Source organism: Hippoglossus hippoglossus, chromosome 16 (genome assembly GCF_009819705.1).
Source record: "Hippoglossus hippoglossus isolate fHipHip1 chromosome 16, fHipHip1.pri, whole genome shotgun sequence".
Classification (NCBI taxonomy): Eukaryota; Metazoa; Chordata; class Actinopteri; order Pleuronectiformes; family Pleuronectidae; genus Hippoglossus; species Hippoglossus hippoglossus.
This window is the reverse complement of record NC_047166.1, coordinates 8,763,084-8,791,072: the sequence shown is the minus strand read 5'-3', so window position 1 is coordinate 8,791,072 and position 27,989 is coordinate 8,763,084. Positions and strand designations below refer to the sequence as shown.

At 45.5% G+C, this 27,989-nt stretch overlaps 1 protein-coding gene and 1 long non-coding RNA gene across 6 annotated transcripts in view; one reads left to right on the top strand and one right to left on the bottom strand.

Annotated features, from left to right (window-relative positions):
• Positions 1-27,989, top strand: part of LOC117776798 (nectin-2-like) — an 82,402-nt gene that overhangs the window by 23,787 nt on the left and 30,626 nt on the right. For 2 of the 5 annotated variants that reach the window (XM_034611098.1, XM_034611097.1), the window contains exons 2-6: positions 7,731-7,840; positions 8,585-8,834; positions 9,681-9,974; positions 10,117-10,234; positions 11,024-11,172. In XM_034611098.1, coding sequence (XP_034466989.1) covers positions 7,731-7,840; positions 8,585-8,834; positions 9,681-9,974; positions 10,117-10,234; positions 11,024-11,172 — 921 coding nt within the window. Of the gene's footprint in view, positions 1-7,730; positions 7,841-8,584; positions 8,835-9,680; positions 9,975-10,116; positions 10,235-11,023; positions 11,173-19,823; positions 20,579-27,989 lie in introns of those variants that run through there. The other 3 variants (XM_034611096.1, XM_034611095.1, XM_034611094.1) reach the window with 3 other exon arrangements.
• On the bottom strand, positions 649-27,441 carry LOC117776845. The gene is made up of 3 exons (XR_004616493.1): positions 23,375-27,441; positions 7,046-7,069; positions 649-658 (listed from the first exon to the last, which is right to left on the bottom strand). It is a non-coding gene; the product is annotated as an uncharacterized LOC117776845 (long non-coding RNA).

The following is a 27,989-nucleotide window of genomic DNA, read 5'->3' as shown; positions in this document are numbered from 1 at the left end:
GTTACATCCTGTTGCGAGGTGCGATCCGCTGCAGTAACCAGAGTGTTTTTTCCAATTCGATTCAGACAAACATGAATTTTTTTCCGACCTGTTTGACCGTTGAGCTTGTAAGACTGTTTGTGGTATGTACATAAGTGAGAACGGACAATGGAGAATGAGTGAGAGAGGTCCATGGAGAGATGAATGCATAACTATTGTAAAGGCAATTTCATGTCAGGGCTCCTGCAGTTAAATGGCTGGAAGATCCCATTGTCAATTTTTCTACTTTGCCAGTATCCTCCTACTGTGGAACTCATGCATAGTGTATGGACTTATTCTCACGGCAGGACTGAGGTCATGACCCAGGTCTGGATGCAGGAGGCCGTGGCACATTTTGGAGAGTAAGAAATGTTTGTAAATTAAAGCTTTTCAAAAACATTCCCGCTGGGTCTTTTTTGATTAAGGAGATGCACTTAATTGAATTGGCAAATGCGCATTTTTGCAAATGATATTTGCCGGAGACCTAGGGCATGTTTGTTATAAACAGGCAATGAAATAAGAATATGCATCAGTATACAGATGCATGTGTATACACGCACACACACACATTTACAAAACACACACACCTCCCTGTGCAGATTTATCCTCCAGCTGTTCGTTTCTCCTCGCCACTTTGAAGCTTGTTCATGTCTCCCTGTGTCCCTCCTTCCAAGCTCCTTTTTCTCCTCCGCTCCCCTTCTGTTGCATTTCATGCGTTTCTGCCTCCTGCCTGTGTGTCTATCCCCCTTCTCTTTCCACACTTGTCTTCAGAGTCGGTTATCATATATTTCATCACGTCGCTGTGAACAAAGTGAAATGTAGCTCTCCCTTCTTCTGCCACCTTTTTTTCTTCATCTCCTGTTGCATCACAGTAGTTTTTTTACCTGCCGTCTCCTGCACGCAATCTCACTGTAACACCAACCACTGGTTTCTTTGTAACGTTTTCCAGTAAATTAAACATCTATGTGGATTCTTGGGTGAAGATCTCATGCAGATGCTTTGAAGTCTTTCAAGTGTGCAGACCTAGGTGCTTTTGACTCCGGCGAGTGAAGATCGCATCATGAATGGATTATAATAGAATGTCATTGGAGAACTCCATAATGCACAGTGGCTATTTCTAAATCTAGCATGGGCTATCGATTAGCCCATATAGAGAGTCCAGTGGAAAGGTCAATGTGAAGACAACACATCTCAAGTCTTCATTTCCTAGTTTTATTCTTGGCTTGTCAAACTGCCTCGCCCGTCAAAGCTAAGCTGCATTCCCACTCCGCTCCCTGCATACCAAAGTAACCACATCTGAATGTGTGTGTGCGTGTGCAGTGTATGCACGTTCATCGTAGGAGTGTGTGGCTCAATATGTGTGTGTGTGTGTGTGTGTGTGCATCTGTGTGTGTGTGAAGGTCAGAGGAACCGGTGCTGAAACAGTGTCAGGTAACAGCAGCAGCAGCAGGTTCAGGTTGGTGCTGTTCCAGGCTCCGGCTGATAACAGCTCTTAGTACAGAGCAGCAGCAGTTGGACATGACATGCAGCCACAGCAGTGTCACTGTTATTGTTTAGATACAATAATGGAAATGTTAAATTAAGACTGACCTTAAGGCTTCCAGGCTTTGACCATTGTCCAGGTAATCAACGTCCAAATCAGTATTCAAATGCTGCAGTTTAATTTAAATTTTTAATTATTATTTTAAATGCATTAAAACCCTAATAGCCCATGAAATAAGACATTTTAACCAACTTTTCCCACCATGAATCAATATCAAGTATTATTAGTTATTCTCAGACAAGTGCATTTAATCTTAGTAAAAGTTTGTGCGTGTCACCTCTGGAACAGTTACGTGAGGGGCTTACAAGCTACAGCTACGCTAATAAGATGTCGAAAGTCAACCGTCTGGAACAACTTCCACATTTTTCAAATGACAAAGTAAGCTTCTACGAGTTTGTCACATCACCTAAAAACTTTCAATGGTTACGTCGTTTTGCAGCAACTAAAATGCTGCAAACCCGCGTGTTTCCCACACGCTGTGAATCGGGCAGTGATGGAGCACCCAATCGTCATCACACCACAGGTCAGGTGGTTTGCGCTGAATGTCATCGCTCAGATGCATCTGAATGGTGCAGTACGAGACGGTCTGACCCTCGGGGACGAATTCACTGTGCACAGGCCTGTGAAAATTACAGTTGCATCAGTCACAAAAAACTGCAATATTACAGTATCTGGAGTGATAAAGGGAACAGTGTTCAAGATTTAGTGTGAAGCAAAAAGCTGTTGCTCTCCAGGAGGGATTATCAGGTTAGCTATAAAAGATTGCACGCTCACATTTTTTTGTTACATGGGCTCTGTGTACGAGGACAAAGGATTTAAAACTATTATGAGGGTGAAATCCTTACTTTCAGCTTCAATTGTAGAGTGTTAATAACCATATTAACTGAACAGAAGGGAAATTGTTGCCCCGTCATTGTCCTACTTCACTGTTGAAAAATTGGAGCTTTGTATAAAAAGATGTATGAGTCACACACCTGAGGTGAGCGGCATTGAAGAAAATGCCCTCAAACACCCTTTAAAGCTGAAAGTCAGCACAATCTCACTTATTGTTTCATTTAAACTCAATTTAGTACAGACTCACACAACCTGTGCACGTCTCAAAACACACAAACTGCACTGCACAAAACTCCAACTCCAGTAATAGTTGAGGAATTGAATTGGCTTCTGTGTCTAACGTGTCCAAGAAAAAAATGTTTCCTTCAGAAATCACTAGCATTCAAGGCCAGTGCACATACAAAACATGCTGTTATAATGAGAGGCAATGAATAATCTGATGGATCATCCATTGCCTTTATGTTCAATTGAATTTTATTTTCAATTTTATTTGTATAGCGCCAAATCATAATATCATTATCTCAAGGCACTTTACATAGAAGGTCAAGGCCGTAAACAAGTTCTGATACAGTTTTTCCCTTAACTGATTCTGATACCAGGACTTTGTGCATTGATCGAAATAGATTACGGATCCGATACTAGTGCATTTAACATAAATCTTATTTTAACCCTGTAGGGAAGTGATGGCTGTTGTATGGCCTGTTGCTAGTGTTGTAATTGGCCACACTGTGACACCCCTTAAAACTGAAACTGTGTCTTGCATGTGGTCCACGTTGCCATGTAACTTTTCCAGTGTGAAATGTTGCCAAACAGCTGACATTTTAGCTTTAGCTCCGGCTTACGCTTCACAACCAGGCCGTGCAGCACATCTGGAAAAGAAAATTGCTGTTTACTCCTGGTGAAACGAATACACTTTAAAGACATGGTGTTGGATCGATGCATAGATTTACACACTGAAGTATCCGAGGCATTTCCGATGCTGGTATCTGTATCAGAACATCTCTAATTTCAACACTCGGGTTCTTGTTTATTAGCGGATCGATGGTGACAATGTGAACGTGTTGATGACACAGACATTCATGGGATCTTGCAGTCCACGGCACTGCAACATGATAATCTGTCCATATGAACTGTACATTTAAAAGGGATAATCCTTTTACAAATGGAATTTTATTATGTTGAATAAAGCTTAAAGATAATTAATTCCTGTGCGTCAACCCAAAGAGGATTTAAGTTACTTTACATTATCTTTTCTCAGGACTGCAGCAGTGGTAATTTACAGACTTCCACTTTTTGTCTCGTGGAATCTTTCTAAAATGTTTCTTCTGGTATCAGGAAAACTAATTTCATCACTTTACAAGTGTTACTCTCCTGTCCAAAACTCCAGCACGTCAAGTCATCAAGTTTGAAAGGTGGAGTGGGACTCATTGTTATTCCCCCACAAGGAAAAACAGATAATATTTGAGGAAGGTAGAGGCAGATTTCATCAGGACGGAGCAGCGATGCTCCATCCCTCTCTCTGTGCTGCCTGTATCAAAGCTATTATTCTTCAGGAGTGGAGAGGGGTGGTCACAACAATAACAACAACAAGACGGTAATGGAGATGGTGAAATTCGCACAGACTTGGAAGAATAATGACAGTGCAGAATGCTTATTGAGACAGCCACGTAGTGGAAAGGCCAAAGCAAAACACACCCACATATTTTCCTCCTATCTCATCAAACACACACACACACACACACACACACACGCACACACACACACACACACACACACACACACACAATGGACTGCTGGGAAGCAATCTCCAGGAACATGGGGAATCGGGAGGCTTCATTCTAGCCCACCTGACAGTGCATCGCCTCTAGCCTGATGAAATGGCAGAGTCAGTGAGCTCTGAAGGCCATTAGATATTTTAGGTGATGGCCTGCACTCCGTGTCCCCCTGACGCACTTTTCTCGCACTATAGCGGGGATCAGGCAGAGGACATGAACGCCATTAGGCGTCAGAGTCAGCCAGGCAGGCAGCGAGGCAGGCAGACAGGCTGATAAGCGTATGTTCGTTTTATAAGCCACGGCTGGCTCAAATGGGCTGTAGAGGAAAATTAGGATTTTGAGTGTTTTTTTTTAATTTTTTTTAGTTGCTCTCTCCCTCTCTTTCTTTCTCTCTCTCTCTTGCTCTCTCTCTCTTGCTCTCTCTCTCTCCCTCGCTCTCTCTCTCTCTCTCTCTCCCATGCCTCATTCACGCCTTTTTCTCTCTCTCCCATGCCTCATTCACGCCTCTCTCTCTCTCTCTCTCTCTCTCTCTCTCTCTCTCTCTCTCTCTCTCTCTCTCTCTCTCTCTCTCTCTCTCTATTCACAGCCACGGGGTTTCTCACAAGGTCAGGTGTGGAGACTACCCTGCCTGTCGCTGCTCCGCACATCGCGCTCTTCCCCTCATCCACCTCTGCTCGCTCTGATTCCCTCTACCTGTGCCACCCTCCCCCCTCACACTTCTCCATTTTTAGTTTCTCCATCGCTTCTTTTTTTTTTGCACCTACTTCCTCTCTCACATTTATTTCCCCTCTTCTCCTCTCTTTTGTCCCTCAGCTGTCTTCTGTTAACATTGTTTATAGCTCACACCGTCTCCCTTACCAAGATCCTCCTCCTCTTCTCTCACCACTTTCTCTTTTTTGCTCCCTCTTTCATCCTCTATTCCTTGCACTGCGTTCTCTTCACACCCTTTCATCCCCACTTTTCCTTGCACTTCACCCACCCCCTCCTCCACACTCATCCTCCATCACTTTGGCATTCCCAGGCTGTCTCCTGTCTCTCTCCTCCTTTCATCCTTCCATCCTCCCCAGCACACTTCCTCTCCTTCCTTCCTTCCTTCCTTCCTTTCTGATTCATTTTCCCTCTTCACAGACTAATGGTGGGAAATATGGAAATGTCAGCGTGACCAGGCAGGGGATCAGAGAGGACTGTGCAGGGCTGTCGCAGTGCTATCAGTGTAGTGTGTGTGTGTGTGTGTGTGTGTGTGTGTGTACGTGCGTGTGCGTGCACATCTTGTGGGTGTTATAGACATGATGATAGGTGACATGACTGAGGATGGTGACATTTGACTACTTGAGGATGTTAAAGAGGGCACTTATCTGTGCATGCATTTGTTGTTTCGTCGTGTCTTTGGTTCGGTGGCGTTTCCTGTGTGTCACCTGCAGGCAGCGGCGCTACTGTAAAGTAGAGCAGCGGCGACACGAGGCTTCTGTTCTCACTCTCCTCCCCTCCAACCCTCTCTTTCTCTCCCTCTGTCTTTCTCCCTCCCTCTCTCCGTCGCGCCTCCTTTCTTCTCACTTTTACCCTTGAACCGTCTTCCATCTCTAATTCCCTCAGTTCCCGACTCTCTCCAACTCCCGTCTTGCTCTCTTCCGTTTAATGTGAACAATGCTCTCTCAATATTTACACTGACAATTGCTATTTCAAATGATGCAACAATGCTGTTGTGTCAGTGTATGTGCACGTGAACGTCCACACGGACTCTTCTGCCATTTTAATATCACAGAGTCTGAGTTTACAGAGCTGGGTCTGGGGACAGTGATGGAGGATGGGGGCATACACGTCTTTGTGTGTCTTGTGTGTAATATTCATTTCCCTGGGGCTGTGTGGAGTCTCATAAGGCCAGCCTGTCTCTCATCTGAGCTCTGGCAGGAGTTGACCTGTGTTGCTCTGCTCTTATTGCCTCAGAATGACAGACAACCGGGCCCGGCTCGACTCTGACCCCACATCATGTGCGGATGCAACAGCTGTGCATGTGTGTGAATTTGCACACATATGCAAGTGAAATGGAGCAGAGTAAATTCAGTGCTGCTTTGTGACATGACATGTCAGGCTGACTCTTTCCATTAACCTGATTCAAAGGGTTTTAGTAAACCATTATTTCTCCCTCTACTTAAATTCAACTCCCATTCCTAAAGGTTATTTCTTCAGGTGAATTCATGTGGACAGACAGAGGTAACTAGTAGAGTGACTAGCTGCGTCACAGTCTCCTTAAATTCACTACGTCCTGCTAAATAAAAGACAGACAAACAAAACAAAAACATAACCAGCCAGGAGCTTGACAATAAAGTCATCATGAGTTCATGAATATGTGAGAGCACGTGATTCTTTTGTTTATTTGCACAGTTATGTTCAATTTATGAGAGAAAGTGAGTGAGCTGTTCCTGTTTCAGCCCCACAAGGCTCTCTGCTGCTCCCACAGGCTGCTCAGCGGTTGTCCAGAGGTTCCTCTGTGGCTACAAGGGGGTTGTTTTGTGGTTGTAAATTGGGCTGGTCCTGGGAGAACTGGTGTTATTCTAGGAAAGGCTTGTTTTTCCTCCACTTGCCCACTCAAGTCTTTCGCTCATTCCTCCTCTTCCTCTGTATTGATATCTCAGATCTCCCCAGAGAACAGAAGGTGTGATGTTTATTGCTCGTCAAAAGAGAGACAGCGCTGCCCTTTCCTCTTATCTCCTAGCCTATGGGTTTCGTGTGGGTGGGTGTGTGTGTTCCGTCAGCCCTGCAGATCACATTAGTTTCAACACAAACAGCTTTGGCTCAGCACAAACTGGTGGAACTAGTTCCTCCAGTAATTGTTTGTCTTCAGGGGAAATAGTTTCATTGGTACTGGTGTACACACACACACACACACACACACACACACCTGCTCGCACATGTGGTCCCCGCTGCAGACATTTGAAGTTCTACAGGTAATCCACTCTTACTTAAAACCGGGACCATCTCGTTGCCGTACACTGATGCACGCTTACTCATACAAGTAATTACATTTTCACACAGACCTGGATTACACACACCTACACACGTGCACACAAACACACATACACACAGAAAGATTGTCGCTCTAAATCTCCCTCGCTCTTTATGTTTCTCACACACCCACTGACACAACACACCAAAAAAGCATATTTATTTTGACTCTTAGCAGTTACACAGGAATGTGTTGGCACAGCAAATGGCAGGCTACAGAAAAGCATAACCAATCCTGATGATTTATGACCTGTGTGCAAAAAAGAGCTGGCTTCCCTCTGTTTTTTTTACCCAGCACAAATCCCCTTCTTTTTTTCTATCAGCCTCTCCATCCACACACACGCACAGTCATGGAGAGATACCAGACTCCTGGCCTACTTGCCTGGGTTCACTAATGCTGTCCTCTGTTGTACCAGACACTTCCACACTGTCCTCATTTATCATCAGCCCGCTTTGTACCAGTGCAATTTCTCAGCTCTGCTTTCTCTTGTCTCTTCTCTTAGTTTGTAAATGAAAGAAACCAGAGACATTAATGACTCTGTCTTTTTTCCCTCTAGGAGCGGCAGGTCAGCGAGTGAAGGTGGAGGCGGAGGTGTTGTCGTATCCTGGCCAGACGGTGAACTTACGCTGTGCCTTCACTGATGCCACAGGGATTCAGCTCACAATGGTGAGGTTTCCACAGACAGGATGCAGTTTTTCACTTCGGATTTTATTACTTCTTTATACCAAACCTAAAACTGCACTTGTGGAATGAAATTCCAATAAAAATGTCACTTTCTCTGCTGACTTGACAAGAAATAATTTGCTGAAATTGCTCTGGGTTCCAATTTGCTTTCACAAGCATTTGGCCATTATGCATCACTCTAATTCTGCAGGTGTGTGAAACCACAGTCAAAATAGAAATAAAATGATAATACACATCCATGTGCTTTGTTTATTTTGCACATTAAACCTTAATCTAACAAATCATAGCACGCCGAAATAATCCTAAAGCAGTAATAGGTTTTTATCACATTTAGGCTTAATGTTTTATTTCTCCAAACAAACAATACTAAGCTTCATTTTGCTTCAGGGGATTAAATATGGTAATGGAAACACTTCTTAGTCGCATCTCAATGAAGTGGGAAGTGCACAACTCTACTCGAATCCACGCAGGGCAGCTGAGAGAGAGAGAGAGAGCGTTAGAGAGCGTCTCTCCCTCTGAAACACTCACATCCATATTCATACCCGCTCCACTTATTTGATTGTAATGCTGTTTACACTGCCCTGTGGAGTTCACTGCAAAATGCGGATGTCTCAAAACGCTTTCCATTTATCCATTTATCAATCCTACGATAAACGAGGCCCGTTGTTCTTCTGCGTCACCGCACGCGTCCCCCATCCGTCTGACCCTGCGCCTGCTCTGCCACAGGTTACTTGGATCTACGAGCCGAAGGAGGGTGAGAGGATCAACATCGCCGTGTTTCACCCCAGCTTTGCTCCCAACTACCCCGACTCGCCTATGAAGGGCAGGGTCAGCTTCTCACCCAGCACCCCGAAGCTGGCCAGCCCTTCCATCCAGATCACTGAAGTGAGGATGACAGATGAGGGGAGGTACATCTGCGAATATGCCACCTACCCAATTGGCAACGAGCAGGGCATCACCTATCTGGTCATGCTGGGTAGGTCACATACATAATCTTCATGCTGTATGAATAAATGCAAAGAACCATATGCCTACCCGTCTCTCTCTAACTCCCTCCCTCCCCCAAAGGTAGTTTGCAGGTTAAAAGCATGTCCAGCTCGGCTTAATTGCTGTTTTAAGTGGTATTGTCAGATCAATTGTGTTCTTGTTAATGCAATGGAACCGTTGGTCTAACCTTGGCCCGGCACCAGTGCCTCTGCTCCGCTCTCTTCTCCCTCCAACGCATCATGCCTCCCTGCCTTCCCTCAGGCTCTGTATTGATCTGGCTGCTTGTCATGCCTGCTGTCAGCTTCTGTCCTTCCTGCTCTCCTGTGAACCCACACGAATATCGCAGAGGGCAGTCGAGGAGGTACGAGGAATGAGATGGAGCAGAGGGGATGGAGGCCTGACAGGAATCGTGTAGAGATGTCGAAATTTGTGTATGGAGATGCACTGGACCAGTCACTTGTAGTTTATCAATGGGGATAGAGAGGGAGTAGATTAAAGAAATGGAGGGAAAAGTGAAAGAAGATTTAGGGTTTGGGTGTGTTTTGCTGTGGTGCTCATAATTGTTTGTCAGTTTAGGCTGCGGAGAGAGAAAGGGGTGGGGGAGTGGGGGACGGGATGACAGGATGTTTGGAGATTGAGGTTTTGGATTTGCTTTAGCCAGACTGGTGACTCAAATTGTTTATCAATAATGGTGCACATTATCTTTTCCCTCAGCTGTCTTATTTCCATTTTATCTATCTCTACATCCCTTAATCTTCTCTCTGCCACTCTGTGTCCCCTTCTGTCTCTCCATCCACCCTCCGTCCTCACATCAATCCGTCCATCCGTCCATCAGCTAAGCCTCAGAACTCGGCCTCCATCGTAACAGTGGAAGCGGGCACTAAGCCGGTGGTGGTGGCGCGCTGCGAGTCCGTAGATGGCCGACCCGCTGCCCAGATCTCCTGGGTGACCACGGCCAACGGGAATGGGACGTCGGTGTCGAAATTGGGCAAGGACAACACGGTGACGATGACCAGCGAGTATATCATGGTTCCCACAGCGGCAGACAATGGGAAGGACATCAGTTGTGTCGTGGTCCACCGGACACAGGTTAAACCAGAGAGCTTCCCGTTGAAGCTCGCAGTCCAATGTAAGACACCACACACACAATCCAGCAGTCCTTATTTCCTTCGCTGTGCGCACTCCAACATTATTTCAAACCTTGAGGTGACTAATTGAACTCATTGCCATTTTTTTCCCTCCCTCCTGCCATTCATCTCTCCGTCCCTCAGACGCCCCTCAGGTGACAATCGAGGGTTATGACAATAATTGGTACGTGGGTCGTACAAATGTGGTGCTCACCTGCCAAGCTACCGGAAACCCCATTCCGATCTCTGTCCTGTGGAAGACGTGAGTAGAGCACTTCCTGGAATCTATATTGTCTCCTCTTGCTCGGTCTCGTTTTACCACGTTCTCTGGCTTTCTCTTGTTTCTTTTTCTCCCATCCTTCCTTTCTTGCCCTTCATTCTCAGGTCCAAAGAGCCCACTGAGCTGTAATCAGCGCTTTTATTATTGCCACTTCTACCCTGTGCTCTGATTATGGAGATAGCTGTATAATTTCTCATAATGGACTCTGTGACTTTAGATTTAACCCACGCATAATGAGCAATACAATACAAGTCTCTCTCTCTCCCCCTTTTCAGTATTATTAGCTATTAACATAACTGAAAAAATTATATTATAATAATAATAACTTCACTCATCTAAACAAGGTTACAAAGTGCGTCAAACCAATGAATAAAAATGAAAGGTATTCAATTTTGACCGCATGCTAAGTTTGAGAGCATCAAATAAATAATTCATCACATGTTAAAAATCCTTTCCTGTAAAAACATGTTTAAAATCCCTCCCATTCTAAAGTACCAGTCTTTAACTGGATGCGATTTTGGCCTGGATCCAGCAGTTTAGATTTTCCGGCTGTCCCCGTTGTGTTTTCCTCCACTGAGTGATAATGGATTGGCTTTTGAGGACGGAGGAAACTGAATTTGATGACCGAGCACAATACATCACATTTCTGTAAACGTCCATTCCGTCTAAAAGCTCTCATTCTGCTGGAAGCTGAACTGACCACAACCCAATTCTCAGTTTATTTTCTCCTTTTTCTTCTTCCCCATGGCACATATACTCCCGCGGCTGCAGAATGTCAGGAGTGATGCCAGACACGGTGCAGACCAATGGCAAGGAGCTGAAGGTGCTCAAGGTGGACGAGGCTGTCAACACCACTTTTGTCTGCGAGGTCAGGAACCGCATTGGGACCAGCAGGGATCAGGTCACAGCCATCGTCAGAGGTGAGTCGAGGGGGCACAAAAAAGCACACAACCCGAAAAAAGTTATTAAATACTCATGATGGAGGTGACATAACATTTTGAAATAAACTTTCAATGCTACATATTGAAAGTAGCAGTCACAAAAATGATAACTGGACTTCTCTGATAATGGTGAATAGTAGAGATGTTCTGATACCATTACCAGCATCGGCCTCAGTTACTGCCAAAAATGCTGGGTTGGGATCAGCGAGTATGTTAATCTATTTACCGATGTGATACCAGGTCATTAAAGTATATTGGTTTAAAGTATATTATAGTTTCTAGTAACGTTACGCAATAGCCAGACCTAGCTAGGATATCAGCAATTTGGTAATATTTCACGGTGGAAAGTCTCACAAGTAAAATGGTGACGCGTATCGTGTGAAAGACTTCAGTTTCCAGGGGTTTAACCTGACACCAGGCCATACAACGATGACGGCAGTCATCACTTCCATACTGGTCTAGTAGCCTACAGCTGTTAAAATATGTTATTTATATAAGTTGTTATTTTTATTAATTGCACTGGTAACAGATCTGTACTCGGTATCGGCTGAAACACGTAGTGTGTAAACAATGGTATCGGAACATCTCTAGTGACTTGTGGTCGAAACGCATTACAGCCAAGCCACAGTCCAATTCACACAAGTTGCAAATGTCCAGATGAATTGTAAATTGTATAGATTATGCTCAGTAAATGTGTCTGTAAAGCCGTGGAACATTTCAGAAGTGAAATGAAAAACACTTGCGGCTCACTTGGGTCTTGTTCATCATCTAAACTGTCACCTGGGTTGTATATGAAAACTCATATATCCTCTGTGCTGATGAAGTGGAACCAAGTGCTTCCATCACACATGCTACACATTTCCTGCTGTGCTCTGCTCTCATGTCTTTCCCCAGGGGTGCACCTCACATGTCACATGATCTCCATCGCACACACATGCACACACACACACACACACACACACACACACACGCGCGCAAACACTCTGCTGAGGACTGTCTTGGGTGTTGGGACTGTTTAGTTTAGGGCTAGAGGGTCCAGCTGCTCTGTCCACGTGGTGTGCGTATATCTGTCGATGAGAGTAAGTGTGTAAGCGTGTGCACTTCTGCCCTTTTGTACTTTCCCCTTCAACATTTCATCTGACTTTCTCTGAGTCGTATTAAGAATGCATGTCGTTTTTTTCTGTGTATCTTCACATGCACTCACTAACACTGTATTATCAAAGTTTCTTTGGTTCGGCAGTACCCAAGTTCTGTCTATCCTCTTTTTGTACGTCATATGGCTTTTTACAAAGCCAAGTTTTTAGTCGTGGTTCACATTGTGAGAGAAGATCCTTCTCGCTCATTTTTGCTTTTCTCCCTTGTTTCTAAAAAGAGTGAGAGAGCACTTCGCTCCCCCCTCAAGTCATGATCAAAAACAGCGACTGAGCAGCTTCTCGGCAGTATCCTTGGCCATCACTAATGACAGCAGAGACTAAAGCAAAGCAAATGAGCAGTGTTCATTAGAGTCAATGTCTTGAAGATAAGTCTGCAATCAGTAAGTGACGTGTTTTACTCACGACACTGACTTAAAAATCAAGTGGATGTAAGTGCTGCCTTGGGTTTATCTAAGAGTAGACCTGTGCTGAGGCAGTGTGTGTGTGTGGGGGTGTGTGTGACGTGTGTATATGTCTTGTATCTATTTTACATAAAAGTTAGAAGGTATGTGCAGGTTTTTTTAAACGTGGGTAAACCCGCTAAAAAAAGGCGATAGACTCATTCCCATTGCCACTAGAGGAGTTTGCATTTCAGCGTCATGTGCACGGAGTCCCTCTCATTTCGTTGTCTCGCCAAATTAGTAGGTTCACCCGGTGTTGCATTTCTATTGTTAATTATCGAGCCGATTTAAACCTGCGTTTACCAGGAGTGAATCCCGATTAAATCCATTTCCTTGGCAGACAAATGCCAGATGTAAGCAGGTGTGGAAAAGGGTCGATGGAGTGAAACTATCCAGATATACAAATATAGAGATACAAATAGACTCTGTATCACAATAGTTGAAGCTGTCCTGGTCAACAGGGTTCACTTCTGCATTTCATACAAAATACATTCCCCTTCCACTTTTTCCATTTCAGAAAAGTTATTTCCTGCTGACATTGGGGCAAACCCCGCCCATCATGGGGAAAAGTGCATATCTCTGGTGGCTACATTTTAAGAGCCACTCAGCTCCTCCTTGCCCTAATTTTCATCCTTTTTTTTTTCTTGTCCTCTTGCTCAGTCCCTCCTTTTTCCCCAGTTTTTTTCCTCCTCTTCCCCATCTCTTTTCAAGTCCCTTGGCTCCTCATGGTGCCACAGCGTGCGTCACCACTCCTCTGGGGCCACTGTGTACTGCTGCAAAGTAGCGTGGCTGGCTTCTTTAGCACAAAAGATGCCACCATCCCCTGCTGCGTATTACAAGCAACAAGCAGGGAAGATCCAGGGAGCAGAGGGAAGGGGATGGAGGCTGCTGCTTTTAGACAAAAAGCCAGCGAACGTGCACCAGGATAAGTTGGTGCCAGCATGTCTTCACACTCAAGAGAAGGGAGGGAGCAAAGCCGTGAGTGAGGGATGGAGGGAGAGAGCGGATGCTGACGGCATTTAAAAACTCCCATGGGTATCTTGTGCCATTGCATCCTATCTCCACTACTACTGGCCTCCACTATCTCTCAGCCTAGCGTGTGTGTCCGTCTGTCTCCAAGCCTCTCAGAGCGGATCAGTCACCCATTGCTGCTTCAGCTCCTGGCTGCTTCTCTGCTCACTCCACCATCCCCTCCTCTCTCACTCTGTCTTTACATTTCCACTCCTCTCCCATTCTTCGTCCCACTTTCTCCTTTTTTTTCTTTTTTTCTCCCTCCTCTTCTTCTGGTCGTTCTTCCTGTGTTCAACTTCCCACAGTTTCCTTGTTCTTGTCATCTCCCTCCTCCATCTGGTCTTGTTCTCTTGCAGCCGACCACCTCTTCCCTCCTTCCCACTCCTCTCTTACTCACAGGCAGAGGGGGAGGATAAGATGTGAGCTAAATTCGCAGGCAGTTAAGAGGTGAGCAAGGCAACCGGCGAGTGTTACACGGACGGGTGTTAGTATAAGACGGAGAGTACGCAAAGCGAGGGAGTGAGTCAGTTTAGGTTTAACAGAATCGAAAGAGAGCGTAATAGTCGAAACGGAGCGAGAGAAAGATGTGGAATGACTCCAGATGGAAGCTAATGCGAATGCGTGTAGACAAACAGGGCTAAGAAGGGCCGACAGGCGTGAAATGGCCAGCACCTGCTCCATAGCAGGTCCCCCACTCCCCTCTACCCCACAGCTGCATGACACACACACAAATCTACGCACTAGTGTGTTTGTGTGTGTGTGTTTGCCAGTGTCCTCTGCCCTCAGTCTTGTCCCGTGCACCGGGAGGCAGAGAGAGGGAGATGGATGTCCTCTCCTCTCCTTGCCTCTCCTCCCCTCATCTTCGATCCTGCTGCTTAGTCACACACAAATGTATCCTAACCTGCTCCCCCCTTCTCTTTCCTTCGATTTATCTTCCTCTCTATCTCTTTCCGTTGCATCTCTCGTCCTCTCAGTTAGCATATGCTCTCTCCTCATCCTCCTTATCTCTCCCAGGTTGTCTTTCAGCCTCCGCAAGTCTGCCGCTGATCTCCCTGCTCAGAGTAGAGACTCCTGCCCCCAGCATTCTCCCTCTCTCCCCTCTCCGAGCCATGCTATCTCCCTCTCTCTCTAAGCTCAACTCTTAAATACCAGTAGCTCTTTCTTAATCACTGCTTAGTAGTCTCCATCCCTCCGTCCGTCCATCCCTCCATTCCAGGCTCCTGTCGGTGGGGTTCTTGTGTGGCTAACCCAGATTCCCTCCATCTTCTGTCTTGTTTTCCTTCCAATCGTTCCTCACATCAGGGTATCTTAGCTGAACCTCAAAAACATTAAATACCCCCAATTGAATCCCCCACATGCTCTGAAGGGCTGTTCAGCTCAACGGAAAATAGATTTTCTCTCAATTCGGTGCATTCTCTCCCATTTTAAGACTCATCCAAGGAGGCAGTTACAGGGCAAGGGGCTCTGACCCTTTCCTCCACTGGGTTTTGTGTGTGTGTGTGTGTGTGTGTGTGTGTGTGTGTGTGTGTGTGTGTGTGTGTGTGTGTGTGTGTGTGTGTGTGTGTGTGTGTGTGTGTGTGTGTGTGTGTGTGTGTGTGTGTGTGTGTGTGTGTGTGTGTGTGTGTGTGTGTGTCTGCATCTGTCTGTGTCAGTCAGTGTGTGTCTCCGGCCATGCGAAAACCGCCAGAGAACAGGTCTGATGGAGCCAAGTCTCCCTCCAGCCTACAACTGGGCCCCCTGCCCACCCCTCATTAACACACACACACACACACAGCTCTGTTCAATAACTTAACATGCTGACACAGAATACTACTAAGCTACGCTCTAGGTGCAGCCTAACCCAGCGTCAGACCGCTGATGACCTGTGTGTGTGTGTGTGTGTGTGTGTGTGTGTGTGTGTGTGTGTGTGTGTGTGTGTGTGTGTGTGTGTGTGTGTGTGTGTGTGTGTGTGTGTGTGTGTGTGTGTGTGTGTGTGTGTGTGTGTGTGTGTGTGTGTGTGTGTGTGTGTGTGAGACATGCATGTGTTTTTTGGGAGGCTGCAGTACATGTTACTTCTGCCCCATCTCCCCCATTACTTGCGGTCATTTGGAGCTTACGGTTATGCAGGATGTGACTTCATAAGAAACATGCTTTTTCTTTTATGGCTTCCACAGTATGGTCTGGGTGTGTTTGGGGAGGGGAGGGGTGTGTGTTTGTTTGTGTGTGTAGTTATACATGTTTGTTTTTCTTTTCCCCCAGTTATCCACACAGCATGCATATTGAAGCTTTTTCTGCTGGCTCATCCACCAGCATGTGTTTGTGGGATGTCCTTTTTTCACCCACTCAAATAAATTCCACTGGTGCTTTGTTAAGGATGTGTCTGGGTTTGTAGTGGGCCCCCGTGCTGGGAGCCAGGGGTGTCTCCTTTACATCTCGCTCTTGAATCTTTAAGTGTTGTCTCCAGAAGGGTAGAATAAAACATGAATTATCACTCGCAAACGGATTTACCAGCACAGACTCTGAGACACTTAAGAACAGACTGGAACGACGCATTAAAAATAATTGGGTGGAATTTAGGGAGAATTTGCATTTAATTTTTAGTGTAATTCCCTTTGATGCGATGACAATGGCGGAGCATCATCCGTCTCTGAAGTTTGCAGAGAGATTGTTGGCACGTTGCATGTGCCAGAGCTCCGTGCTGCCCGAGGTGATAATGCATTTCTTGTGTTCCTGTTACAAGTGGACACTGAGGGCTAGCTCTCGCTCTCATGTGTGTGAACAGTGGTGATTAGCGCTGCTTGGGGGAGAGAGAGAGAGTGTCCTGGGAGGCTGGCTGTAGAAATTGAAAGAAAGAGGGAAATGTACCCACATGAAATTATTATTTTTTTCCCCAGGCATATGTTGAAAGTGAAGCGGAGAGGAGGAGGAGGAGAGCAGGGAGAAGTAACATATGACAGAAATACAAATGGCAGGGAAAATGGATTTGGAGTAGACGGAGTGTGTGCAGCAGACAGCTGGTGAAGTGGCGGCAGAGATGGAGAAAGGGGGTAGTGGAGGAGAAGAGAGGCAGAAATAAAGAGAAGAGCGGAGCACAGGTGTAGACAGCGGTAGACTACCATTTTCTCTCTTGACAAAAATCGGTGTTACAAGAGTAATTCTGTCAGCTCTCTGTGCATTTAACAAGAGGGGCTGGCTTCTGCTGGATTTCAAATGGGAATGACAATAAAACCGGGCTGATTCGCCACTTTCAAATTTAGGCAGGGATTTCCAACGCAGCGCCGACTGGTTAATCCTCTGCAGCAGCTCCTGAAAGTGCAGAGAGTGGAAAGGGAAGCTGGATGTTCAGCTTAGCTAAGGGTCCTTGATCACTTTCAACCATGGACTAAAATTAAAAACTTCTTTGCTCAGCACTGCAGCTTCTTTAGTCTCGATGTGTAGCTCGAGCCCGAAGTGAGGAGGAACACTTACAGATAAAAAAAACTTTAATGGATATGTTTTTCCAAAAATCTTCCTCAGCCAGGGATTGACTTTTATTTATTGGTTCTGGGGCATCCAAATATCCCGAAATTTATACGAAAAGAATAAATAATACTATTACATTAAAAAACTAAAATATATGTATACATACAGACCCAAACTTTAATGAGTTGAACCCTGTAAAAGTGGGAATATTCATTCTTGCATAAAATTTCCCCTCTGCTAAAATTATTCTGTGATAGAGACACATTATTACAGAAACAGTTGATAGAATAAAGTCTAAGCTGTTATAAAGTGCTCCCTCCCTCCTAGTTAATATACCTAATCTACCCTGACTTATTTCCTTGGTGTACATATTTATTCAAGGTGCGTCACATCACAGTGAAAGCAAGCCTGGGTGGAGTCGACCCTCAACTCCGGCAGTGTTGGAGCCGTGCTCCCTGGCCGCTGAGTTATAGATGATGACCACATGGGTAAAACGGCCACAGGGTCCGTCTGTGGGGAGTTCTCCGAGTCCCAGAAAGCACTTAGAGCCCTGAACTCCTGCCCCCGAAAAACCTTTGCAAAGTAGCAACGCTGCATTTTTCTAGTTGCTTCACTCAGGAGCTGTCTATTAACTGGGCAGAGTGAAAGCTGCAATGTACTGACAGCTGGTCCTAAGTGTTTTCTTTAGATTCTCAGTGTGGCTGCGGTCATTTTGATCAGATGTATAAATTAGCTAACTTTTGCACTGTAGTTCTAATGTTATTGTTTTAATACAAAGTTCTATATTGCTGTTAACTAAACGTATTAATTTGAGATGTTTGTCTTTCGACTAATTCCAGAAATATCAGCAAATCTGGAGAACTGTTCATCCTATTGGCTTCACACTGTATTTTTTAAGAACACAAGGAAGTGCAGTGTCAAATTTGGTGCAATTTGGACTTCGGTCAATGTATCAATATTATAATATGAATAAACTTTGAATAAACAGATGACTAGCAGAGCGCTGGGACTCAACTACGTCAATCACAACAACAGTGTGTTCATGACAACAACAGCTGATTCTCCAGTTCGGGGTTCTGCGGTCGAACAGCTCTTCGTGCAGCAGCGGCGGAGCAGCTTCAGGGTTCTGTGGACTGATTCCTGCAGCAGGTCTTTACTCGCTGCGGCTGTTTCAGAAAGAAAACTGCAACCAGATTCACCACGGGCCAAACAAACACATTCCAAACACTGCACTGCACTCGTTTTGACAAATAGGAGAAAATTCTTTAGTACAAAAACATAACTGTATTCTCTATAGTAAAAAAAAACAACTTTAATTTTAGTTCTGAAACTTAGGCGTCTTATAGCCACCATGAATTCAAAAGTTTCAAACAATACCAAGCCTTAGTCTGAACTGTGGGTTCTCTTGTCTACAAAGGCAGTCCTATCTCTTGCTGGCCAAATACCTGCTTTGAAATGCTGCTCTAATATCACTGCAGAAAGATGTCAAGGGAATGGGAAGTGCGAGTTCAGAGAAAGCACTATATGCCTGACAAGTCATATGGGATGTCTTCACAAGCCTGATTTAGACACTACTACTTCTCCCTGGAGTTTTTTTTAACCCACAGACGCAGCCAGAGACACTGTGTGTCGAATGGCGGAGCCCTGATTGTATTCACACTTTCCTTAGCCAATTTGCACTGTAACAAAGCCTTTGTGTGATTTAAAACGAACTTAAATGGCTTCTTTTATATTGTGTGTTCACTGGAGCCGGAGTAAAAATGGTCACACGTGTAGGACTGACGTGCACTCGAGCAGTGCCTGTGGTTGACAGGAGCGGAGAGGGGTGCAAGTCTGTCCCCCTGCTCTTTGTTCATGGCTTCCAGGAGGAGTTGTCATTCCGCTGTGTCACTTTGTCACTCACTCAACCCGCTACCATCTCCTACTCCTCCTCCTCCTCCTCCTCACGTTCTTCATCCAATTTCCACCCTCCCTTCCTCAATCCATCATAACCTCCCCTGCATGGCCTCCACCTGTTCTGCCTTGCGCACGACATTTACCGCTCCTTCAGAAATTGTGTGTGCGTGCGCGTCTTGCACCCCCCTCCCCCCCCTGGCCCTACCGTGTGATTTGTGGCTGATCCCTTTGACAGACCCTCGCTGTTCAAGGACAACACGAGGGGCAACGTGGCCGAGACGTTGTTGTGGCGTGGCTGTGGGAATGGGGACAGGAGCAGCTCTGAGGGAAGAGGAGGAAATGTCAGTGTAGCAGGAAGCTCAGCAAACATGCGCACACACACACGCACACACACACACACCCACACACTTGACTGTACTGACACCTCAACACTTTTACACACTTGACTGAGTCCAGCTCAGACCAGCACCACTGACATCATCCAACCCCTGCTTTCTCTCCTTGTTCCTCTTCCCCTTTGTCGTTTTTCCTTGACATTACCGTTTCCTGTGTCACCTTTTTATGCTCTCTCTTTTATTCTCCTTGCCCTCTCTCTGTGTTTCACACTGTTCTCTTTTTTTCCACCCCTCTCTCAACCATATTCCTTTTCTTCCCTTTTCTCCCTCCCCGCCTCTCCTCCCTCCTACAGAGCCCACAGTGAACCCATCCAATGCTGGCGTGGTGGCGGGAGCTGTGATTGGCTCCCTGCTGGCCCTCCTTTTGGTCGCCGCTCTCATTGCCGTGCTCGTCACCCGTAGCCGCAGGCAACAGCAGGGCTACCGTGCCAATGGCGGCAGTGACATGAAGACGCGCATATTTGGCGGAGGCAAGAAGGCCAGCAAGAATGGCACGAGCGGAGGTGCGGGAACCGGCGGCGTGGGGGGCGGGAACAACAACGGGCCCATCTATGTTTACAACGAGAGCTCGTCCCACCAGGCCCTCGGAGAGAAAAACAACCACCACCAGCCTCTCACCATGGGAAGTCGGCCTGAAGTCGCCGCCACGACACCCACCGCCCAAGACATCCTGTTGAGCAATGAATTAGATGACGCAGAGAGGAGGAAGTTTGATGAGCTGGAGGACGAGGAGAGGTATGACAACTTCACTGGAGGTGCCCCCATCCTTCAGCTCCGCCCACACAACGACCAGGAAGATATGATCGGAGATTACATGGATGACGACATGGAGTCCCAGCGGGATGGCTCCGTCATCTCACGGACTGCAGTTTACGTATAGAGGAGGAGGAGGAGGAGGAGGAGGAGACGGAAAGAGGAGAAAAAAGAGTGATGGAGGATCCCTCCCGAAGATTTTGTGGTTTCCTGTCTGAAAGAAACGAGAAGATGATTCCACTTTTATTTTTGAAAATTGATTTTAAATATATCTTGTTATTAATCACAGCGCAGCCCCAGAGTGTTGCTGATGTCTGGTCCCTGAGAGGTGAAAATCAAACAGAAAAGAAACAACCTGTCTCCCACCACTTCTGCTCATCGCTCTCACTGGGACACTGACAAGAACCCTCGACAGACTAAAGGAGTGAAACTATGTAGTGTAGGAGGAAAATAATGGAATCATGATATAAGCTTTGCTATAGAGGAGGCATCGCACATGCATATTCACTCTTATCTTCACCAAAACCTTAGAAGGGGTTGTCAAGCACTTCAGTTTTGCCTCCTGTGGGAAACCTTTTGTTTTGGTAATGCGTTGTGCTCTGACAGCTGGTTGGTAGTTAGTAGCTAGTGATGGGTTTGTGGGAAAAACATCTAAAGGTTTAGACAGTAACCATCAAGTGATTTTAGAGAAGAGAACAATGTGTTTTCTCACGTCTGCTGGCGAGTTCTCCTTTCCACTCTCTCCACCTTCCTCTCAAACTTAAAAAAATAAAAACAACGGCAGCAATCCATCACAGTAGACACTTGAATTCACACAATTTAAAAAAAACAATATTTGACCCTTATCTGCTGCACAAATGCAGTGGCGGCTGATTTTAACAAAGTAAGTTTGCAGAGTTGGAACCATGTTCTAAACAAGGTATTCAAATGCAAACTTTTGTGCCGTGCCTGGAGGTAAAAGATGGAAAACAAGAGATGAGGGAGTGAGATGTAGCCAATGTGACAGGGTCAAGGGATGGAGAGAGGGATGCAGGAGGACTGGAGAGGAGCACGTCTCTTCTTTTCCTCGTCCCTGTCTCTTCGGAGCGCTCCTGACAGGAGGGGCTTGATTGGTAATGAGCCGTGAAGTCGCTCGCTTAGCCGGGACCAACAGATTGCCACCACTTATCGTTTATGACGTGGCGATTGCACCCTCCTCCCACCTCAATCTCTCTATCATCCCTCCATCACTCCCTCTCTTCACCCCTCTCTCCCAGTGTTTATGGGGAGTTTATGATTTATCCGGGGCAGTGTCGAGGTCAGGGCCACGGAGACCAGGGAAGTATTTTACTGCTCCTGATGTGTCAAACGGCCCACTTACTCTATTCCCGCCCAGCCTGCCCTGACATGCCAGGACTGACTAATCCACCTGGAGTGGCCATGTTCACTCCACCGCACAGACTCTTACCACCTCCTCCTATACGAGGAGTCGTTATAACCCCACCCCACCTCCAACGTGTGGCCGCGTCAGCTTCGATAGATTTTCAATGAGGTCGTGTAATATTTCTTTCCGTTAGCGGATGTTGTTAAATGTAGTGAATTGATCGGGAAACATAAAAGGTTGCGTCCACACTAAAGCTATGGGAGTCATATTGACTCACAGGCAACAAGCAGGGAACAAGTCTTTTACGATGCAGCTTCGGGGCTGATTGTTCCCTGACTGTTAATTTATCCTTGTAACGAGCCACCTGAGGCCGACTCAAAGAAACATTGTGCTGCGGCTGCTGTGCACCGCCGTCTTTGAGGCTCAGTGTGTACACGTGCGTGCGTCACTGTATCTGCCACTGGATGACTGTGATGGACAATCTTGGAGAGAGGCTCCACTGCAGCTCCTCTAATCACGCTTTCCCTGGACCTCTAATCAACTCCCCTTTGACCCACTGGGAATTAGGGGGGGAGCATGGTCGAGATGACTGTACTGACCTCTGCGGTGGCCCAGCAAAGATCTGGGTTGCCGTGCGCTGCAGGTCATGAGGTCAAACGCAGGGTGACCCATTGCCAAGGGCAAGGATGACTGCACTTGCCCGCATTTCTTATCACGGCTGTTTCTACCCTTGAACTATAGACGTGAATAGAGTTGGACAGTCCTCGCTTGCCATTGTGATGGCTGTTAACCTTTAGAGAGGTGGAGAGAGACTAGGAGGCAGACGACAAAAATAGAGACAGCGTTTAGTGGTTGAGCACCGTCTGGCATATTGTAAGCCGGTGTGTTCAACAGGATTATTGTCTAATGGCCTTAGTTTCTACATAAATGCAGCTCCTGTCAAACTGGGGTACAGTACATTTACTGAACACAGGTGATCTGTCGCAACCACTCAAAATAAAAATGCATTACTTATTTTTGCACTTGTGTGTGTCACCACTGCAAAGAGTGTAATGAGGGTAATACTTGGGGGGGGGGTAAGAAAAAGAAAAAATCGTGACAAGGGACAAAACTGCTGTATGTACATTTTGGTGTCAGGTATCTGTGTACTATATATGTAAGCATTTTTATTTTTCTCGTGAAAATGTGGATATTTATGAAAAATGTAAATATCAGATCAATGGAGCCGGTGTTGCCAGTGCTGTGGAAGTGGTGATGAAGAACCCGTAAGGCCACATGTCTCAGAGGGCATTCAGAATGTAACTTTTAATGAGTACCTCAGCAGTTTGGTTGTTTTTAACACACTGAACTGACTGAGCTTAGTTTACCTGAAGCCTAAAATAATATATGCTTGTATATTTTTTATGTGCAAGATAGCATTGCCTGCATTTCCACACAAGCACAGTTATTTATTTTTTTTTGCACAATTGGCTTCTCCCTCTCCTTGACAGATGCCCTGCACAATACAGAAATACACACAGTACTCAAAACTTTAACCACACTAGAGATGGTCTGTTTGTTGGCTCTGTGTGTGTGTGTAGTTGTCAGTGTGTGTTTTCCTGATGCTCTGGGGCTTAGGGACATCTCTATCTCTGACGTTGGGGCTGTAACCTGAATAGCCACCCTTTTGTCACCACGGAAACCTGGCAAACCGGGGTATTATTGTGCATTTGGAAGACTCACATGCACACACACACACACTGTGCATATACATATGTACTGTACGTACACATCCGCAGAATGCAGAGAAACATTCGCCCACACACAAAAAAAACCTCAGTCACTCTCATTATGCTCACTCCCACAGCCAAACTGTGCAGAAGACACCTCATACCTGACAACTCTGCCATCTCCTGACACAAGCCCACACAAATACGCATGCATAGCTGCACACAAACACACAGAGTCACACACAAACTTTTTTCCCTTCTTGCCCAGTGGCTCCGTCAGGACATATACTGTGTCCTGTTAGAGTGGAAAGAATTGCAGCACGATGCGTTCCCCGCTCCGCTGCTCTCCATTCCCGCAAATAGTCCAACCCCGTTTTCAAAACATTGACCAAGTAGAACAAAGGCTGCCACATACATTCAGGGATGCACACCTCTCACCTCCTGTCAGAGCAACAGACTTTTTAGGAAACAGTTTCTCATGTGTCCGTCCCACTTTTGTTCTACACATGAGATATAAGCCTCTATAAAAAAATTTTAAAAAGCCACTGCGCTGACCTCCTCCTCCTGCAGGATTCATTTTAGATTTCCTCAACTTCTTACTCGGCTCCAAACGTCTGTTTTCAATTTTTCTCACTGCCACCTGCGGCACCGCGACCACCTCCACACAAACGCACACACACTCTTGCCACTGACCTCTGCACCCAAGTAAAAGTTATCAGACAAAATGCTTTTAGAGAAATCCACGATACTGGTCTTGGCTCTAGCACAAGGTTAAATTGTGAAACTGTCCAATGTTTTTTTAACCAGAAAGCCACATACTGTTGCTTTTTCTTCGGCTCCACACATCTGATGACTAATCAAAGCCTTAACGTTTCCCATCTCACTCGTCAAAGAAAACAAAAAGAGAAAACCTTCCTGTGTACATAGTATAAATATATAAATATGTAGCAGAGGAAAATTACTAATTTATGGTGTCACGTTTGTGTATTTCTCAGTGACGGCAAGCATGAAGAATTTATTTTCTCCTATTACAGTTTCTCCTCTTTTCTGTTATTTTGCAGTGCTTTATAATTTATGTTTTCTGAGTGCTTTATTCATGACTGCTGCGCTGTGATTGCTGCCAAAACTGGCAAATGTGCTTCTTCTATACAAATGAACTGTACACACGTCGAAAAAAGTCTTACCCCAAAATGTGCTTTTTATTATTGACTGCTCTGTGTAAAAGGTGTTTTTCTCTTTTGTATCTTTTTTTAATTTTAAATTTGTTTTTTGTTTTTTAAAAAAAGACCGAATTACAGTTGTCACTATTTTGTGTCAAGTCTTTCTATATTTTTTCGTATTTGGTTGCTATTAAAGACTTCTTGAGTTTTCAAATGTCCCAACGTTGCAGCGTGTGGTATCTGTTTCCCCTCGTCTTCCCTCCGCCTCTTTAACACTTCGGGGTTATCGTGGATGATTGAGAAGCCGGATTGAACTGAAGCGCCAGTCATTGATTCTCACTGATTAGATTTATAGATTCATTGATTGGGTTATGAAGTGGCCTCTGTTTCTTGTCACCCATCATTCTCACTCCACACACAGAAACCTGCTGCTATTTTTTTTCTCACTCATTTCCTGGTCGGGCTGTTTGTCTTGTTTCAGCTTTGATAAATCTGTGCGTTTGTGCCAACACAAGTGCGATAACGGGCTTATGGGAAACTGAGCTCAGAAATATGAGAAGCCATTTTGTCGGTTACAGTTGTGCTGTGCTGTAGCTCCACCTCCTCCCAGTATCGCTGATTTGTATATGTATCCTGGTTGGCTGCAGTTAACTTGCTGCCTTGGTAACAGGTGAATGAAGGAGCATGCTGTAGTAGTTTAAAGGGCACATGTTTCAGATTTTTTCACCTTAGCATGACTATAATGAAGAGCACATGCACTCTCATTTCGAGATGTATAATCATTATTCTCACCGGGGCCCCGAACACCTCTCAGGGAAAACATTCTGCACAGACGCAGCGAGGAGAGGACCGAGTCGAGGAATGTTGCACTGTAGCTTCAGTGGTTTTCCTGCAGGGAGGCAGTTTGTGTTTTCAGTGGGGGAATGTGCAGGCCAAGCTGAAACTGGCTGAATGGAGCGCCTCTCAAAGGCTGCATTGTTTGAACTGTGACAAAACCAAACTGGTTTGGTCAAATTTTAACAAAAGGCCACGGTGAGGGTTGTCCCTGTGTGTACAGGTTTATCTATGAATGTGGTGGCCCGTGAGTGCATGTGCGAGGTCATGCGTGTGTGTGCACCTGCCGTGTTTGGTCAACATACAATAACGCCCTCTGTGTCCCCACCGAAAAACAAAAATCAAGTTGTGTTGTTAACGTCCTCAGAACATTGACAGTCGGTTTATGGCGGTTATGGCAGTGTGTCCTCGATGAGCCCATCGTGTGTGCGTGGGGGGGTGTGTGTGTGTGTGTGTGTGCATGTGTGCATGTGTGTGTCATCCTGGCTCTTTGTCACAGTTCATTTTTGTAGCAAGCTTCTTCTGTCAATGCACAGCCATTTACTGTGAGTCCAGCCCACCATCTGGCCTCTCTAATTGCTTTGGATTTGAGGCTGGCGAGATAGAGAGCACTTACACACAGACACACACTGACTCCTTTGGTTTTTCTAGCTGAATGTAAAAGACACGGGCGCAGCAGAAAATGCTTTTAAGCTGCAGACGGGGGTAAAAGCTTGTGCATCACTTGCATTTTTGTCTGCATTCGTCAGACAGGAGAAAAGGTATTCACCTCATAAGTGGTGACCCCGTGACGAGAAACCTGGTCTAAATGAACGCCGTGCAAATAACCTGGATATGAAGCCAAAGTGACAGCAGCTACGCCGAGCACCACCACTGTGTTGAACATTAGCTTACAGTGATGAGACATGGTGCAGTGCCCCTGGGCAAGACGGCTAGCTGGTAGTGGCCCTGTTTATTCTAAGTTGTGTTTGTGTGTGTGTGTGTGTGTGTGTGCGCTTGCCATATTTGACAGATTGAGCATGTGAGCGTGTCCTCTGTTCATGCAGTGTGCTGAAGAAGTATGTTCGTGTTTAGACACCCGCTGAGTGCTGCGCTGGGTTCGTACAGATCAGATCGCTATAGAATGTTTGCAAGTGTGAAAGTGACCATGGATTCAGGAAGTGTTATCAGATTAGTGTGTGTGTGTGTGTGTACTGTCTACATATGTATTTTCTATAGCTCTATATTGAACTTCAGCTCCGGCAGCAATGCTCTGGCACAGTGTTGATTTAAACATTTGAGTGTGTGTGTGTGGGTGTGGGTGTGTGGGTGTGTGTTGGGTGGGGGTTAGAGACACCTACTCTCGTCTCTATGCTGATAACTGCTAACGCACTGCTCCTCATTTAACCTCTCACCCTCCAGCTCCAGGCCTGACTAATAAATCCCAGAGTGAGTGATGAATGGCCAGGCCTGTTGCATGGATGTCTGAGTGATGGATGCAGTGACCTGGGCGTTGACGAGGATTAAAGCAAGTGTCTGCCTCTGACCCCAATTATGAAAGAAGCTTCCTGCATATTTTTTTATCGGCTCTTTCTTTGCCTGTGGTGAATCCTCAAATCTCCGGCTACAGTTACTGGAATAGTTGTATGTGTTAACAGACTTTGTGACCCTCGGCACGGAGACGAGGCAATTAAGGAGTTTTTATGGCAAAACAATGGAATGTACTGGCCAAGTCAGTCAGTCAGTCTGACCTCAATCCCTGCACATGTTCATTTGCTGAAGAATAGACTGACGGAGAAAAGCTCCTGAGGAGGGTGAGACGATGAAGATGGCTGCAGTATAAATCTGACAGAGCATCACAAGGACAGATAACAAGTGTCTGCTGATGTCTGCTGGGTTAGATGAGTTTTTCAGAGTTTAACGCCAGATGCCTTTTCTCTTCATACTGTACAATAAGACCAAGTGTCTCCAGCTAGCACCTCTTTATAGCTGCTCTGTGGCAAAGTGGTACTTTGAGCTAAATGCTCATGTCAGCATGCAATTATGCTCTCAGTAACAATACTGATGTTGAGCATGAAAGTGAACAGCCAGAGGAATCATGTTTTCAGGTTGTCTGCATAACGTCCCTTTCTTGTGAACACGTTAAGGAAATGTCTTCAAATGTGGTTAAAACATTCACTTGGACACAAACATGAACTGATTTGTAATTTGGGAGCAAAGGTCAAAGTTACTGTGACCTCACAAAACCCTTGTTTGCCTCGAGAGAGACCTTTTTAAATTTGGTACAAACATTCATTGGACTCAAAGACGAACTGATTAGATTTCAGTGGTCAAAGTTAAAGGTCGCATGGACTGAAACTATGCTAACTCGCACTAGCTGAGGCTGCTGGACATATTTTTATAAAAATATAGTTTTATTATTTAAGTGTTGGACCATGTTGGCACTAGATAAAAAATGGTGGGGGTCACCAAAATGATTAAAAGTTTAATATAAATTCAACAGTTGTTGAAGCATTTCACTCAAAACTAAATTTGCACCACAAGGTGAGGATCACTGAAATCAGTAGGAATCATCTTCCAAGGACCATGAAAGTCTGAACAATGTCATTTCAATCCATGTTGTAGTGCAAATGAATGATGATAATAATAGTAATATTAATG